The 13577-nt window shown below is 47.6% G+C and overlaps 1 protein-coding gene across 1 annotated transcript in view; it reads left to right on the top strand.

Annotated features, from left to right (window-relative positions):
* Nucleotides 1-13577, top strand: part of BECN1 (beclin 1) — a 29416-nt gene that overhangs the window by 750 nt on the left and 15089 nt on the right. The window contains exons 2-5 of the mRNA XM_082272690.1: nucleotides 1914-2034; nucleotides 5769-5833; nucleotides 8831-8889; nucleotides 10404-10494. Of these exons, the coding sequence (XP_082128816.1) occupies nucleotides 1914-2034; nucleotides 5769-5833; nucleotides 8831-8889; nucleotides 10404-10494 (336 nt within the window). The remainder of the gene's footprint in view (nucleotides 1-1913; nucleotides 2035-5768; nucleotides 5834-8830; nucleotides 8890-10403; nucleotides 10495-13577) is intronic.

The following is a 13577-nucleotide window of genomic DNA, read 5'->3' as shown; positions in this document are numbered from 1 at the left end:
TTTTTTTTTTTTAGTTTTCTTCCCTGTAGAGTAAATGCATAATGTGCTAGTATGGATCACATACTAGCACATTGTGACACTTACCTCTAAACGAAGCCCTCATCGTCCGTATCCATCTTCGCCCGTCTTCTTCCAGATCTGCAGACTCCGGCTGTGCTACCGGCTGGGAGCCGTGTGACGTCACTCCCGCCAGTCATGGCACAGGGCTCTGAAGGAACGGCACGAGCGGCTGTTTCTTCAGAACGCATGTGGTGATGACGTCATCATCATCGGCTGCATGAAATGTAAATATCTCCTAAACGGTGCAAGTTTAGGAGATATTTACAGTACCTATAGGTAATCCTTATTATAGACTTACCTAGAGGTTAAAATCCTAAGAGAGGGTTTACAACCTCTTTAACCACTTCCCACGAATCAACTTACCTGTACCCGTCCCTGTACCCATCCCTGTCCTTGTACCTGTCCCTGTACCCATCCCTGTCCTTGTACCTGTCCCCGTTCTTGTACCCATCCTTGTACCTGTCCCCGTCCCTGTCCTTGTACCCGTCCCTGTCCTTGTACCCGTCCCTGTCCTTGTACCCGTCCCTGTCCCCATCACTGTCTTTGTACCTGTCCCCATCCCTGTCTTTGTACCCGTCCCTGTCCCCATCCCTGTCTTTGTACCCGTCCCTGTCCCCATCCCTGTCTTTGTACCTGTACCTGTCCCTGTCCCCATCCCTGTCTTTGTACCCGTCCCTGTACCCATCCCTGTCTTTGTACCCGTCCCTGTCCCCTTCCCTGTACCCATCCCTGTCCTTGTACCTGTCCCCGTTCTTGTACCCATCCTTGTACCTGTCCCCGTCCCTGTCCTTGTACCCGTCCCTGTCCCCATCCCTGTCTTTGTACCTGTCCCCATCCCTGTCTTTGTACCCGTCCCTGTCCCCATCCCTGTCTTTGTACCCGTCCCTGTGCCCATCCCTGTCTTTGTACCTGTCCCTGTCCCCATCCCTGTCTTTGTACCTGTCCCTGTACCCATCCCTGTCTTTGTACCCGTCCCTGTACCAATCCCTGTACCTGTCCTTTTACCTGTCCCTGTCCGCGTACGTGTATCTGTCCCCGTCCCTGTCCCCATCCCCGTAGCAATCCCCGTACCAGTCCCCATCCCTGTCCCCGTACCTGTCTCTGTCCCCATCCCTGTACTTGTCCCTGTCCCCATCCCCGTACTTGTCCCCGTCCCTGTACTTGTACCTTTCACTATCCCTGTCCCCGTCCCTCTGCTTGTCCCTGTCCCCGTACTTGTCCCTGTTCCTGTACATCGGCATCAGCAGACAGCAACATTGTCAGTCTGGGGGGGAGGAGAGGAGTGTTGGACTAGCAGATATAGATAACAACAGAGACCTGTGTTCCTAAATAAGAGGATCCCTGTGTTCATCACTGACAGAACAGTGGTCTGCTATGTTTACATTGGCAGACCGCCATTCTGTCTCCCCGGGGAGCGATCGCGGCTGCCGGACCCACTGATTGGCTCCCCCTGTGGTGAATGGGCGTGTGCGCCCCCGCTAGCGGTCCAGCGAAGCGACATACAGGTACATAGCCATTCTGTCTCCACGGGGAGTGATCGCGGGTGGGCGGCGGACATAGTGTTTGCCGGACACACTGATTGGCTCCCCCTCAAGCCAATCAACGTGTGTGCGCAGCTGCGCGCCTCCAGCGGCGTGCTCGCGCGCCCCTACTATCTGCTACACGAAACGGCATACAGGTATGTCGTTTCGCGTAACAGAGCCAGTAAAACTAGGGCGGCTGGTCGGAAAGTGGTTAAAAGGAGGAAAAAAAAAAAAGCTCCCTTTATTTTCTTTATAATTTATAATATTTTTTTTTATAATTTTATAATTCTAATTTTATTTTTTGTTGCCCCTCCTCTGATGTGTGAGAAGATGGAGACGTCAAAATCATCCACCATGCAAGTCAGCTTCGTGTGTCAGAGATGTAGCCAGCCGCTCAAGTTGGACACGTCCTTCAAAATCCTGGATAAAGCCACCATGCAGGAGCTGACAGGTGAGGGACTCTATCAGTCCTGTATGGCACTCGGTGAGCTCAGAGTTTCCCGCACTTCAAACATCATCTGTCTATTCAGCGTGGTCCTTCTCTCCTTTCTATGAAAGAAAGAAAAGAAAAAGAAGCGGGAAGCCGCCCGGGTCTAAGTGTATCAGAAAAGCTTCAGCTTCGTCTCCTCCCAAGGCATCACCCTAACACGTTTCGCCCACTGATGGTCTTGGTCAGGGATCCTCAAACTACGGCCCTCCAGCTGTTGCGGAACTACACATCCCATGAGGCATTGTAAAACTCTGACATGCACTGACATGACTAGGCATGATGGGAATTATAGTTCCTGAACAACTGGAGGGCTGTAGTTTGAAGACCCCTGGTCTTGGTCATAGAGAAGACACCAAAAATAATTTAAGTGTGTGTATATATTTTATACAGGGCTTTTTTTCTCAGAGAACAGGTGCCGTAATTCCCCCTTTTCAAGTCACCCCTTGTCTCCGCCCCTACCCACCTCCGAGCACCGTTTCTTGGTTCCACCCATTACCCACCTCCGAAGACCACATATTAGATAATACAGTAACATTTGTGGTACTAACTAATTTGTATTGAGCTTGTTAATGATAACAAGAAAAGCAGTAGAATAGATCCTATGTAGCCAGCAACAATGGACCACTCACAACAAAACACCCCCCTCCCTAGCAGCAACATCAGATTTCCTCGCAGCCAGCATCAGCAGACCCTCTGAAAGAATAGAACCCCCCCTCCCAGCAACAATGGACCACCTACAAGAAAATACCACTCCCTTCCTCAGCAACAATTGACCCCCGGAAACAACAAAAGATCTTCCAGCAGTCAGCAACAATAGACCTCTTCCTCAACAGTAGATCCCTCCCAGAGACAACTGACCCCCCAGCAACATAAGACCCACCCTTAGCAACAATAGATCCCCTGCCAGCAACAACAGATCTCCTCAACAACAGACCCCCCTGCAATAATAGATTCCCTCCAGGGACATTAGATCAACCAGCATCAACAGACCCTGCAGCACACCTCCAGCACCCCTTGCCATTACATACATTCAGTCCTGGAGGTGCCGGAACTGCGTTCCCCCGCGTTCCAGCTGAAAAAAAAGCCCTATATATATAATATATATATCAGCGCATCCGGAAAGAATTCACAGCGCTTCACTTCTTCCACATTTTGTTATGTCACAGGCTTATTCCAAAATGGATTAAATTCATTATTTTCCTCAAAATTCTACAAACAATCCCCCATAATGACAACGTGAAAGAAGTTTGTTTGAAATCTTTGCAAATTTATTAAAACTAAAAAATTGAACAAAATCCCATGTACATAAGTATTCACACCCTTTGCCATGACACTCAAAATTGAGTTCAGGTGCATCCTACTTCAACTGATCATCCTTGAGATGTTTCTACAACTTGATTGGAGTCCACCTGTGGTCAATTTAGTTGATTGGACATGATTTGGAAAGGCACACACCTGTCTATATAAGGTCCCACAGTTAACAGTGCATGTCAGAGCACAAACCAAGCCATGAAGTCCAAGGAATTGTCTGTAGACCTCGGAGACAGGATTGTATAGAGGCACAGATCGGGGGAAGGGTATAGAAACATTTCTGCAGCATTGAATGACCCAATGAGCACAGTGGCCTCCATCATCTGTAAATGGAAGAAGTTTGGAACCACCAGGACTCTTCCTAGAGCGGGCCGCCCGGCCAAACTGAGCGATCGGAGGAGAAGGACCTTTGTCAGGGAGGTGATAAAGAACCCGATGGTCACTCTGACAGAGCTCCAGCGTTTCTCTGTGGAGAAAGGAGAACATTCCAGAAGAACAACCATCTCTGCAGCACTGCGCCAATCACACCTGTATGGGTGTGGCCAGATGGAAGCCACTCCTCAGTAAAAGGCACATGACAGCCCGCCTGGAGTTTACCAGAAGGCACCTGAAGGACTCTCAGACCATGAGAAACAAAATTCTCTGCTCTGATGAAACAAAGATTGAACTTTTTGGCCTGAATGGCAAGTGTCATGTCTGGAGGAAACCAGGCACCGCTCATCACCTGGCCAATACCATCCCTACTGTGAAGCATGGTGGTGGCAGCATCATACTATGGGGAATATTTTTCAGCGGCAGGAACTGGGAGACTAGTCAGGATGGAGGGAAAGATGAATGCAGCAATGTACAGAGATGAAAACCTGCTTCAGAGCGCTCTGGACCTCAGACTGGGGTGAATGTTCATCTTCCAACAGGACAACGACCCTAAGCACACAGCCAAGATAACAAAGGAGTGGCTATGGGACAACTCTGTGAATGTCCTTGAGTGGCCCAGCCAGAGCCCAGACTTGAACCCGATTGAACATCTCTGGAGAGATCTGAAAATGGCTGTGCACCGACGCTCCCCATCCAACCCGATGGAGCTTGAGAGATCCTGCAAAGAAAGAAACTGCCCAAAAATAGGAGTGCCAAGCTTGTAGCATCATACTCAAAAATACTGGAGGCTGTAATTGGTGCCAAAGGAGCTTCACCAAAGTATTGAGCAAAGGGTGTGAATACTTATGTACATGGGATTTTTTTTATTTTTATTAAAATTGCAAAGATTTCAAACAAACTTCTTTCACATTGTCATTATGGGGGATTGTTTGTAGAATTTTGAGGAAAATAATGAATTTTAATCCATTTTGGAATAAGGCTGTAACATAACAAAATGTGGAAAAAGTGAAGCGCTGTAATTACTTTCCGGGTGCACTGTATAAATGGAGAAAGAATCCCACTGAAGAACCAAAAGGTGATTGAAAAAATCTTCACTGTGTATAATAGGAGAAATGGAAGATTGTGAATCCCAAAAAAGCCTCAAAGCTTTTCAGCAGTGGAACCACCATGCAGACCCAAGTTGGGGGATTACCAGATTCCAGTGACCCTCACTAAGGAAAGGTCAAAAGCGCTTATTCAGTTACCCAAAAAGCCTCCAACCTGCTTCAAGGGTCTTGACAGGCTATTACACTTTAATATATCCCACCAATCAATATGTAATAAGGCTCTATACAGGCAAGATGTACTAAAATAGACCCTCCATAGCGTAAAACCGAAGATAACATGATATTTCATAAGAATAAATGCACTTGCAATCACTAAAAGTTATAAAAACAATTCAAATTACAAGTATGGTCCTTTTTACCAAAATAAAGATGGCCGCAGCTGGTTCGCCCATGTGCAGTGGCATGTGTTCTGGCTCCGCACTACGTGTTTCGCCATATGTGACGACATCGGGGGCATCTGACAAATTTGGAGTCCTAGCATGTTTTTTTTTTTTCTTCTGATTACATAGAGGTGACACATCTCCACTCCTACCTCTACGACTAAGCCCTCGAGCAGGCGAAATGCGTTGGAGGGGCATGACTTGGGAGAAGCTTGGTCAAAAAAAAAAAAAGAAAAGGAAGCCTGTGAGTCTTCTTGGTTTGTGCTGTAGTGTAACATTTGCACACTTTACTGAATGGAGGTTCTTATGTTTATTTCTAACCTCTTGCCTAACATGAGGCTCATTCTGGTACCATTATAATTATTATTATATAGTATTTATTTAGCGCCGACAGTTTACGCAGCGCTTTACAACTTGATATACATACAACTATAAGGGAATGAATGCTACGGATGTGTATATGAACATGGACCCAACCATCACCATGGTATTAATACCTGATAACCATACATATCTCTTGTAGCTCCATTGGTGACCACTGCGGCTGTGAAACCAGGAGAAAACCAAGAGGAGGACCTAAGTACCGAGGTAAGGGACTGCACAGGTTCTGCTACAGATTTGGGGACTGGGTACCTGAGGACCAAGGTGAGGGACTATGCTGTTTACTGTGCAGATTCAAGGATTAGGTATCGGAGTACCCAGGTGGGGGACTATACTGTGTATTGTACAGATTGAGGACCATAGTACTAAGGTAAGGGACCACGCTGTGTTTTGTGTAGTTTTGGAGAGGACCTGAGTAACGAGGTGAGGGAGTGATCACTGTTCAGGGATTGAAGACCTGAGCACTGAGGTTAGAGACTTTACTGTGTATTGTACAGATTCAGGGATTGGTGATCTTGGTACCAAGGTCAGGGACTACACTGTGTATTGTGCAGTTTGGAGGTGGACTTGAATAATAATGATGGGGACAACGCTGGGTACAGATCTGAGATTGGGGACCTGAGTACCGAGGTGGGGGCAACTACACTGTGTAATGTGCAGATCCTGAGATTGTACTTTGTGTTCACTTCTAGGGAGCTGCCGATGTGTATTTGTATTGGATGTCATGAAGAATCTGCATTTGTTAAACATAATTATATTTCCTAATCAATTTTATTTTACTGAAATAGGCAACTCCTCTCTCCCTTCCCCCCCCTCTTCTTCTCTCCTCTTCCCCTTCCTTCCTTCCCCTTTCCTCCCTCCCCATCCTCTCCTCTTCCATCTCCTCCTCCTCCCCCCCTACCCTCTCCCTCTTCCATCTCCTCCTCCCCCCCCCTACCCTCTCCTCTTCCATCTCCTCCTCCTCCCCCCCTACCCTCTCCTCTTCCATCTCCTCCTCCTCCCCCCCCCCCCCACCCTCTCCTCTTCCATCTCCTCCTCCTCCCCCCCCCCCCCACCCTCTCCTCTTCCATCTCCTCCTCCTCCCCCCCCCCCCCACCCTCTCCTCTTCCATCTCCTCCTCCTCCTCCCCTCCAACCCTCTTCTCTTCCCATCTCCTCCTCCTCCCCTCCAACCTCTTCTCTTCCATCTCCTCCTCCAACCCTCTCCTCTTCCATCTCCTCCTCCTCCCCTCCTCTTCCATCTCCTCCTCCTCTCCTCTTCCATCTCCTCCTCCTCCTCCTACCCTCTCCTCTTCCATCTCCTCCTCCTAGTACCCTCTCCTCTTCCATCTCCTCCTCCTAGTACCCTCTCCTCTTCCATCTCCTCCTCCTGCTAGTACCCTCTCCCCTTCCATCTCCTACCCTCTCCTCTTCCATTTTCCTCCTCCTCTCTCCTCTTCCATCTCCTCATCCTCCCCCCTACCCTCTCCTCTTCCATCTCCTCATCCTCCCCCCTACCCTCTCCTCTTCCATCTCCTCTTCCTCCCTACCCTCTCCTCTTCCATCTCCTCCTCCTCCCCCCGTACCCTCTCCTCTTCCATCTCCTCCTCCTCCTCCTCCTCCTCCTCCCCTCTCCTCTTCCATCTCCTCCTCCCCTCTCCTCTTCCATCTCCTTCTCCTCTTCCATCTCCTCCTCCCCTCTCCTCTTCCATCTCCTCCTCCTCCTCCCCTCTTCCATCTCCTCCTCCTCCTCCCCCTCCCCTCTCCTCTTCCATCTCCTCCTCCTCCTCCCCCTCCCCTCTCCTCTTCCATCTCCTCCTCCTCCTCCCCCTCCCCTCTCCTCTTCCATCTCCTCCTCCTCCCCCTACCCTCTCCTCTTCCATCTCCTCCTCCCCCTTACCCTCTCCTCTTCCATCTCCTCCTCCATCTCCTCCTCCTCCCCCCTACCCTCTCCTCTTCCATCTCCTCCTCCTCCTCCCCCCTACCCTCTCCTCTTCCATCTCCTCCTCCTCCTCCCCCCCTTCCCTCTCCTCTTCCATCTCCTCCTCCTCCTCCCCCCTTCCCTCTCCTCTTCCATCTCCTCCTCCTCCTCCCCCCTACCCTCTCCCTCTTCCATCTCCTCCTCCTCCTCCCCCTACCCTCTCCTCTTCCATCTCCTCCTCCTCCTCCCCCCTACCCTCTCCTCTTCCATCTCCTCCTCCTCTTCCCCCCTACCCTCTCCTCTTCCATCTCCTCCTCCTCTTCCCCCCTACCCTCTCCTCTTCCATCTCCTCCTCCTCTTCCCCCTACCCTCTCCTCTTCCATCTCCTCCTCCCCCCATACCCTCTCCTCTTCCATCTCCTCCTCCCCCCATACCCTCTCCTCTTCCATCTCCTCCTCCTCCTCCCCCCTACCCTCTCCTCTTCCATCTCCTCCTCCCCCCCCTCCCCTCTCCTCTTTCATCTCCTCCTCCTCCTCCTACCCTCTCCTCCTCCTCCTCCCCTCTCCTCTTCCATCTCCTCCTCCTCCCCCCTACCCTCTCCTGTTCCATCTCCTCATCCTCCCCCCCCTACCCTCTCCTCTTCCATCTCCTCCTCCTCCTCCCCCCCCGTACACTCTCCTCTTCCATCTCCTCCTCCCCCCCGTACACTCTCCTCTTCCATCTTCTCCTCCCCCCGTACACTCTCCTCTTCCATCTCCTCCTCCCCCCGTACCCTCTCCTCTTGCCTCTCTTCCCCTCTCCTCCTCCTGTTTTTTTCTGTTGGATAATTTTCCCCTTTGTACAGCTATTGTAATACACACAACACATCCATTCAGTAAGATTCCTCTGCTACTCCGTCTGTCCTCTCCTCATTGGACAGAGGTGATCATATTGATACTCTCACATCCTTATTGGACAGAGATGATAGTATTCATACACTGTCTTATCCTCATTGGACAGAGGTGATAATATTGATACATTCTCATATCCTTATTGGACAGAGGTGATTGTATTGATACTCTGTCTTATCCTCATTGGACAGGAAGGACTGTACAGTGTGGCAGATGTATGTAAGAAGATGTATATAAAACACCGGCCACCCAGCCATACTATGTCATTTCAGCTATTTGTCTTTAGATGCCCTTTAGGTTGATAATATCTGTATACATTGAAGGTTTGTACTGTGGAATCTCGCAGACAGGCGGTGTTTTGTGTTTCACTATCTCTGTGATTTCTCATCTTCTGAAGTTTCAGTTTTCTACACAGGAAACTTTTCTGGAGAACAGACAGGATGGGGTGTCCAGAAGACTGATTCCCCCGGCCAGGTACACACCCCAATACTTCCATTTATAGAGGGATTTTCTGTGGGAATTTTACTTATTGTTTTCTGAACGGAGAGATTTAGCATTGTATGAAAAGCAGAATTTGTCTACATAAGACAAAGTGGTGCCAGAAATGCAGTAAACATAAAGCGCATCTAAACCCAAGAGCAACAAAAATAGAATATTGCAACCTGTGAGACCTTAGATGTGGTGGCCGCAATAGATTTCTTTTTTCAAGTTTTTCTCCTTTTCTTTATACCAGGCGATCCTGCCAGTAACACCCTTCCTATCCTAGTGTGTCCTCTCTCACCCAGTAAACTATATATGGAGAAGCAGCATTGTCACCCCATGACTACAAAACACCTCCTCCTCTCCTCTTCTCTATAACATGATATCCAGGTGTTCTACAAAACACCTCCTCCTCTCCTCTTCTCTTCTCTATAACATGATATGCGGGTGTTCTTTAGATGACCGTGAGAACTTGGCACAGCTGGTAACAATGCTTAAGATTCTAGTAGAGATCATGGGAAGTTGGGAACTCCACTGGATTTTTGGCAGGATCAACCAATATTTATTTACACTTCTAGAAGAGATGTAACACAATATTTTTAATTGTATAAAAAAAACAAAATGTATAAACTAAAAGAATTTCATTGCTAGGGCTCAGTGCCGGACCTTTTTTTGGTCCTCACTAGAATCGGATTGCATTGGAGTTCACACCTATGCGATATGATTCATGTCAGAACTGACAGTTCGCACTGCGATATGCGACCTGATCTGGGGGTGTCGTTAACTTTGTATTGCCCACTCCTGGGATGTCCTGGATGTCACCTTATACTGCCCACTCCTGGGATGTCCTGGATGTCCCCTTTAGTGAACTCCTCCACGGTGTTCACTTATTATTCTGCCTACTTCCAGGGTGTCCTGGATGTCATCTTTACATTACACCGCCCATTCCCCAGGGTGTCCTCTTTTTTTATACGGGCCACTCCCGGTGTAATCTGGGTATCACCTTATTATAATCACACCTGGGGGGTCTTGGCTGGTTGTCACCTGTTATACTGCCAGGGTGACCTGTTATACTGTCCAGGGTGTTGTCTTATTATGTTGCCCATTCTTGGGTGTCACCTTATTATACTGTCAATGCCTGGGGTACCCTGTATGTGACCTTATTATACTGGCTTCTCCCAGTGTGCCCTGGTTGTCCCCCTAGTATACTGCCCACTCTAAGGTGGCCTGGGTGTTGTTGCTTGTCAGGGAAGTCCCTATATATTTAGTGTTGCCAAAGACCGGGATGGTTCATAAAATGTTTGTGCATCAATTCTAGCACTCTGTTCATCATTTTTCTCTTTTCCTTGTCTGTTTGTTTGTTTTTATAAATGTCACATTTGTTGTCTCATCATATGTCCTTTTATTGACTCTAATTTTGGACTCTGATTTTATAAATTTATACCGCTGTTATTATTTATTGTGTGTGTTGGTAGCAATGTTCCAACCTGTATTTCTTCCATATTTAGGATGATGTCCACAGAAAGTGCAAACAGCTTCACACTAATTGGAGAAGCATCTGATGGAGGTACAATGGAGAATCTAAGCAGAAGACTCAAGGTAATTAGATTATTGTCCCCACAGATAGCAGAATCCGCCTGCAAGGGTCACCATTGCTTTGCTTCCAGAATCCCTCTAAAGCCAGCTATAGACGGTTGGAATCTCGGTGGTCGGTTCAGTGGGGAGCGACCCAGATTCAAACCACGAATGGGCAGGCTGATTGTACCCAAGTTGATTGATTGATGAACTTGGGTACAACCAGAATGAAAAATATAATAGCGCACACATACACAGAAAAAAGTAGTTTTCAAATCTTGCAGGGCTATTTAAATACACCTGCTCTTCTACAGTAAATATGGGGATTCGGTCACACCATATGGCCATACTGTGCTTAAGCCCACCACTACATCAAAGTACCCCATTTTCAGTGGGTCCTACACTATTCATAGAGAAGATAATCCCACTTCTCAAAACCATAGGGCAATACTCCTGTCATAGGAGAAGTTTGCTAGCTGCAGATTCTGCTAGAACTGCAATGAAGGGACACCTCCTGTAGCTACTCACAGGTGGACAATGCTAATGAGGTCTTGGTGTGGGAGAGTAGGGTGCTCCACCCATAAGTCTGGTCAGGACTATACATGGGTACAACCAGCCTGTCAGATTTTTCATACGAATATATATCCGCTAGCAATATTCAATGTGTGTTCTGGCAGGGACAGCTCCCCCCGCTGGGAGAACACAATAGCTTTGTGGGAGGTCCCCCCCCCCCCCCCCCATTAACATTGACTGTGTTCATGGGGTAATAAAGCTATTTTTGTTCTTACAACTTGTGGTTGCAGGAAAGAAAATCGCACTGTCTATTGCCGATGTTGGCTCTATAGCTTGAGTTTAGGGATAGGCAGGACGGTTCTTCATCAGGAGTGCCCCAGTGAAACCCCTTGAGTGCCAGACAGGGTGTATTGGCATTCTCTGTTCTAACCAATCTGAGACTAAGGTTTAGTTTCCGTTTCTTGCCCACTTTTGTGGGGGTGCCTTCCATACACCCCACTCTTTAGTCACATTGACGTAGTGAGATCAATCCCAGGTTCTCTGGCATCCCCTTCGGGCTGTTTTGTGGGTTGTCTTATTCCATTCACGCTTGGTGGGTGTTGGTTTAGAGTCTATGTTGAATCATTCACTGTGGTGGTGACCTTTCTATCTAGGTCTTGAGTATCCGGTTGATTCCCCATGTCATAGTTACATAGTTACATAGTAGGTGAGGTTGAATAAAGACAATTCCAAAAAAGATAAGTGCTATACAGCACCCCCTTTCCTGCGCTCGGAACCTGGTCCTCAGGCTGCCTCAATCCCGGAACTCGTGCTGATAATAGGCATCCATGATGGCTAGGCTTTGCTGCCCCTTACGACCAGGGCGGTCGACCAAACACTGAAAATACAAAGCAAAGAAAAGGGCGCACCAGCCTAGCGCATTATCCTCAGCGAGTTTATTAAATGAAAAATTAAAATCAGCTACTCACAAACAAACGTGAAATTCAGGCACATCAATTCCATAAATCTTCCTCAGAGGCTCTGAAGAAGAGGCACGGCCTCGAAACGCGTCAGCCCTCTGCTTCCAGTAAAGACGTTGATCCTCTGGCATGAGGCAGATTTATGGAATTGATGTGCCTGAATTTCACGATTGTTTGTGAGTAGCTGATTTTAATTTTTCATTTAATAAACTCGCTGAGGATAATGCGCTAGGCTGGTGCGCCCTTTTCTTTGCTTTGTATTTTCAGTGTTGAATAAAGACAATAGTCCATCCAGTTCCCCCTGTGTAGGTGTGTGTGGCTGTAATCATCTCACATAGCCCTGAATGTTCTGATCCTTGAGATGTACGTCTAAGAGTCTTTTGAAAGCCACCATACTTCCCGCAGAAACCACCTCTTGTGGTAGAGAATTCCACAATCCTGTAGCCCTAACAGTAAAGAACCCCCTGCGTTGCCTGATCGATTTGAAAGGCTCCCCTATCCGGTAGGGGACTTGACATCATGCGGTTCAGATTCGGACATCGGTCCTTCAGATGGCTCCTGGGCAGACAGACAGTCCCCAGTTCTCTTCTTGAACCGGTTAGTGGTTGCTGCCAAATGCTCACCTCTCATTTGGACTATTTTTGGACTTCTGACTGCATAAAATTCCTGTGACCCTCAATGGATGAAAAAGGAAAAGGGATTTTTGTACTCACCTGTGTTCCATTTTTAGGCCCCTTTCACACTTGTGCGACTTGTCATGCGATTTGGGACTGCAAAATCGCATGACAAGTTGTTCTCCATTATTTTCAATGAGTAACATTCATATCTGTGTGACTTGAAGTCGCACCGACTTCAAAGTAGTCCCTGCACTACTTTGGCATGATTTTGAAGCGTTTTAAGGCCAAAGACATTCAAGCCCAGTCAAAATCGTGCGACTTTGAAGTCGCACAAGTGTGAAAGGGGCCTAAAGCGGTTGTATCCCACTTTGTTATTTTTACCTACAGGTAAGCCTATAATAAAGCTTACCTGTAGGTAAAATGAATATCTCCTAAACGTACACCGTGTAGGAGATATTCACCCTGCATGCAGCCACTGACCTCAGTTGCGCATGTGCTCTGAAGGTCCGGCATATGGTGCCAGAACTTCAGAGCTTCTTGCCGGAACTGAGGGCTCTTGCACGTATGCAACGTCATTGCAGCTCTGACCAATCGCAGTGCCGGAGTCCCTGAACCTAAGGGAAACGCTGGGGGAACATGTCGGCTCCCTCAGCAGTGGCCTTGTCCCGCTGTGGGGGCTTCATTCTAAGTAAAGTGTGCTAGTATGCGATGTATACTAGCACATTATGCTATTGTGTTGCAGGTGTTTTTTTTTTTTTTAAGGGTATGCAACTGCTTTAATCACTGCTCGGTCATGCAGCGCTGTTTCCAAACAAAATTTATATCATTTTTTTTTTCACACAAATAGCTTTATTTTGGTGATATTTGATTTTTAAATAATATAAAAAAAAAAGACAACAAAAAAAAATATTCTGTACTTTCTGCTATAAAACATATCCAATAAATAAATAAAATAAAGTGTCTTCAAAAATTTAGGCCAAAATGTATTCTTTTAAATGTCTTTGGTTAAAACAAAACA

The sequence above is a fragment of the Pelophylax lessonae genome (genome assembly GCF_965119305.1).
Source record: "Pelophylax lessonae genome assembly, chromosome: 11".
In the NCBI taxonomy this organism is placed as follows: domain Eukaryota; kingdom Metazoa; phylum Chordata; class Amphibia; order Anura; family Ranidae; genus Pelophylax; species Pelophylax lessonae.
This window is presented reverse-complemented; position numbering and strand designations above follow the sequence as displayed.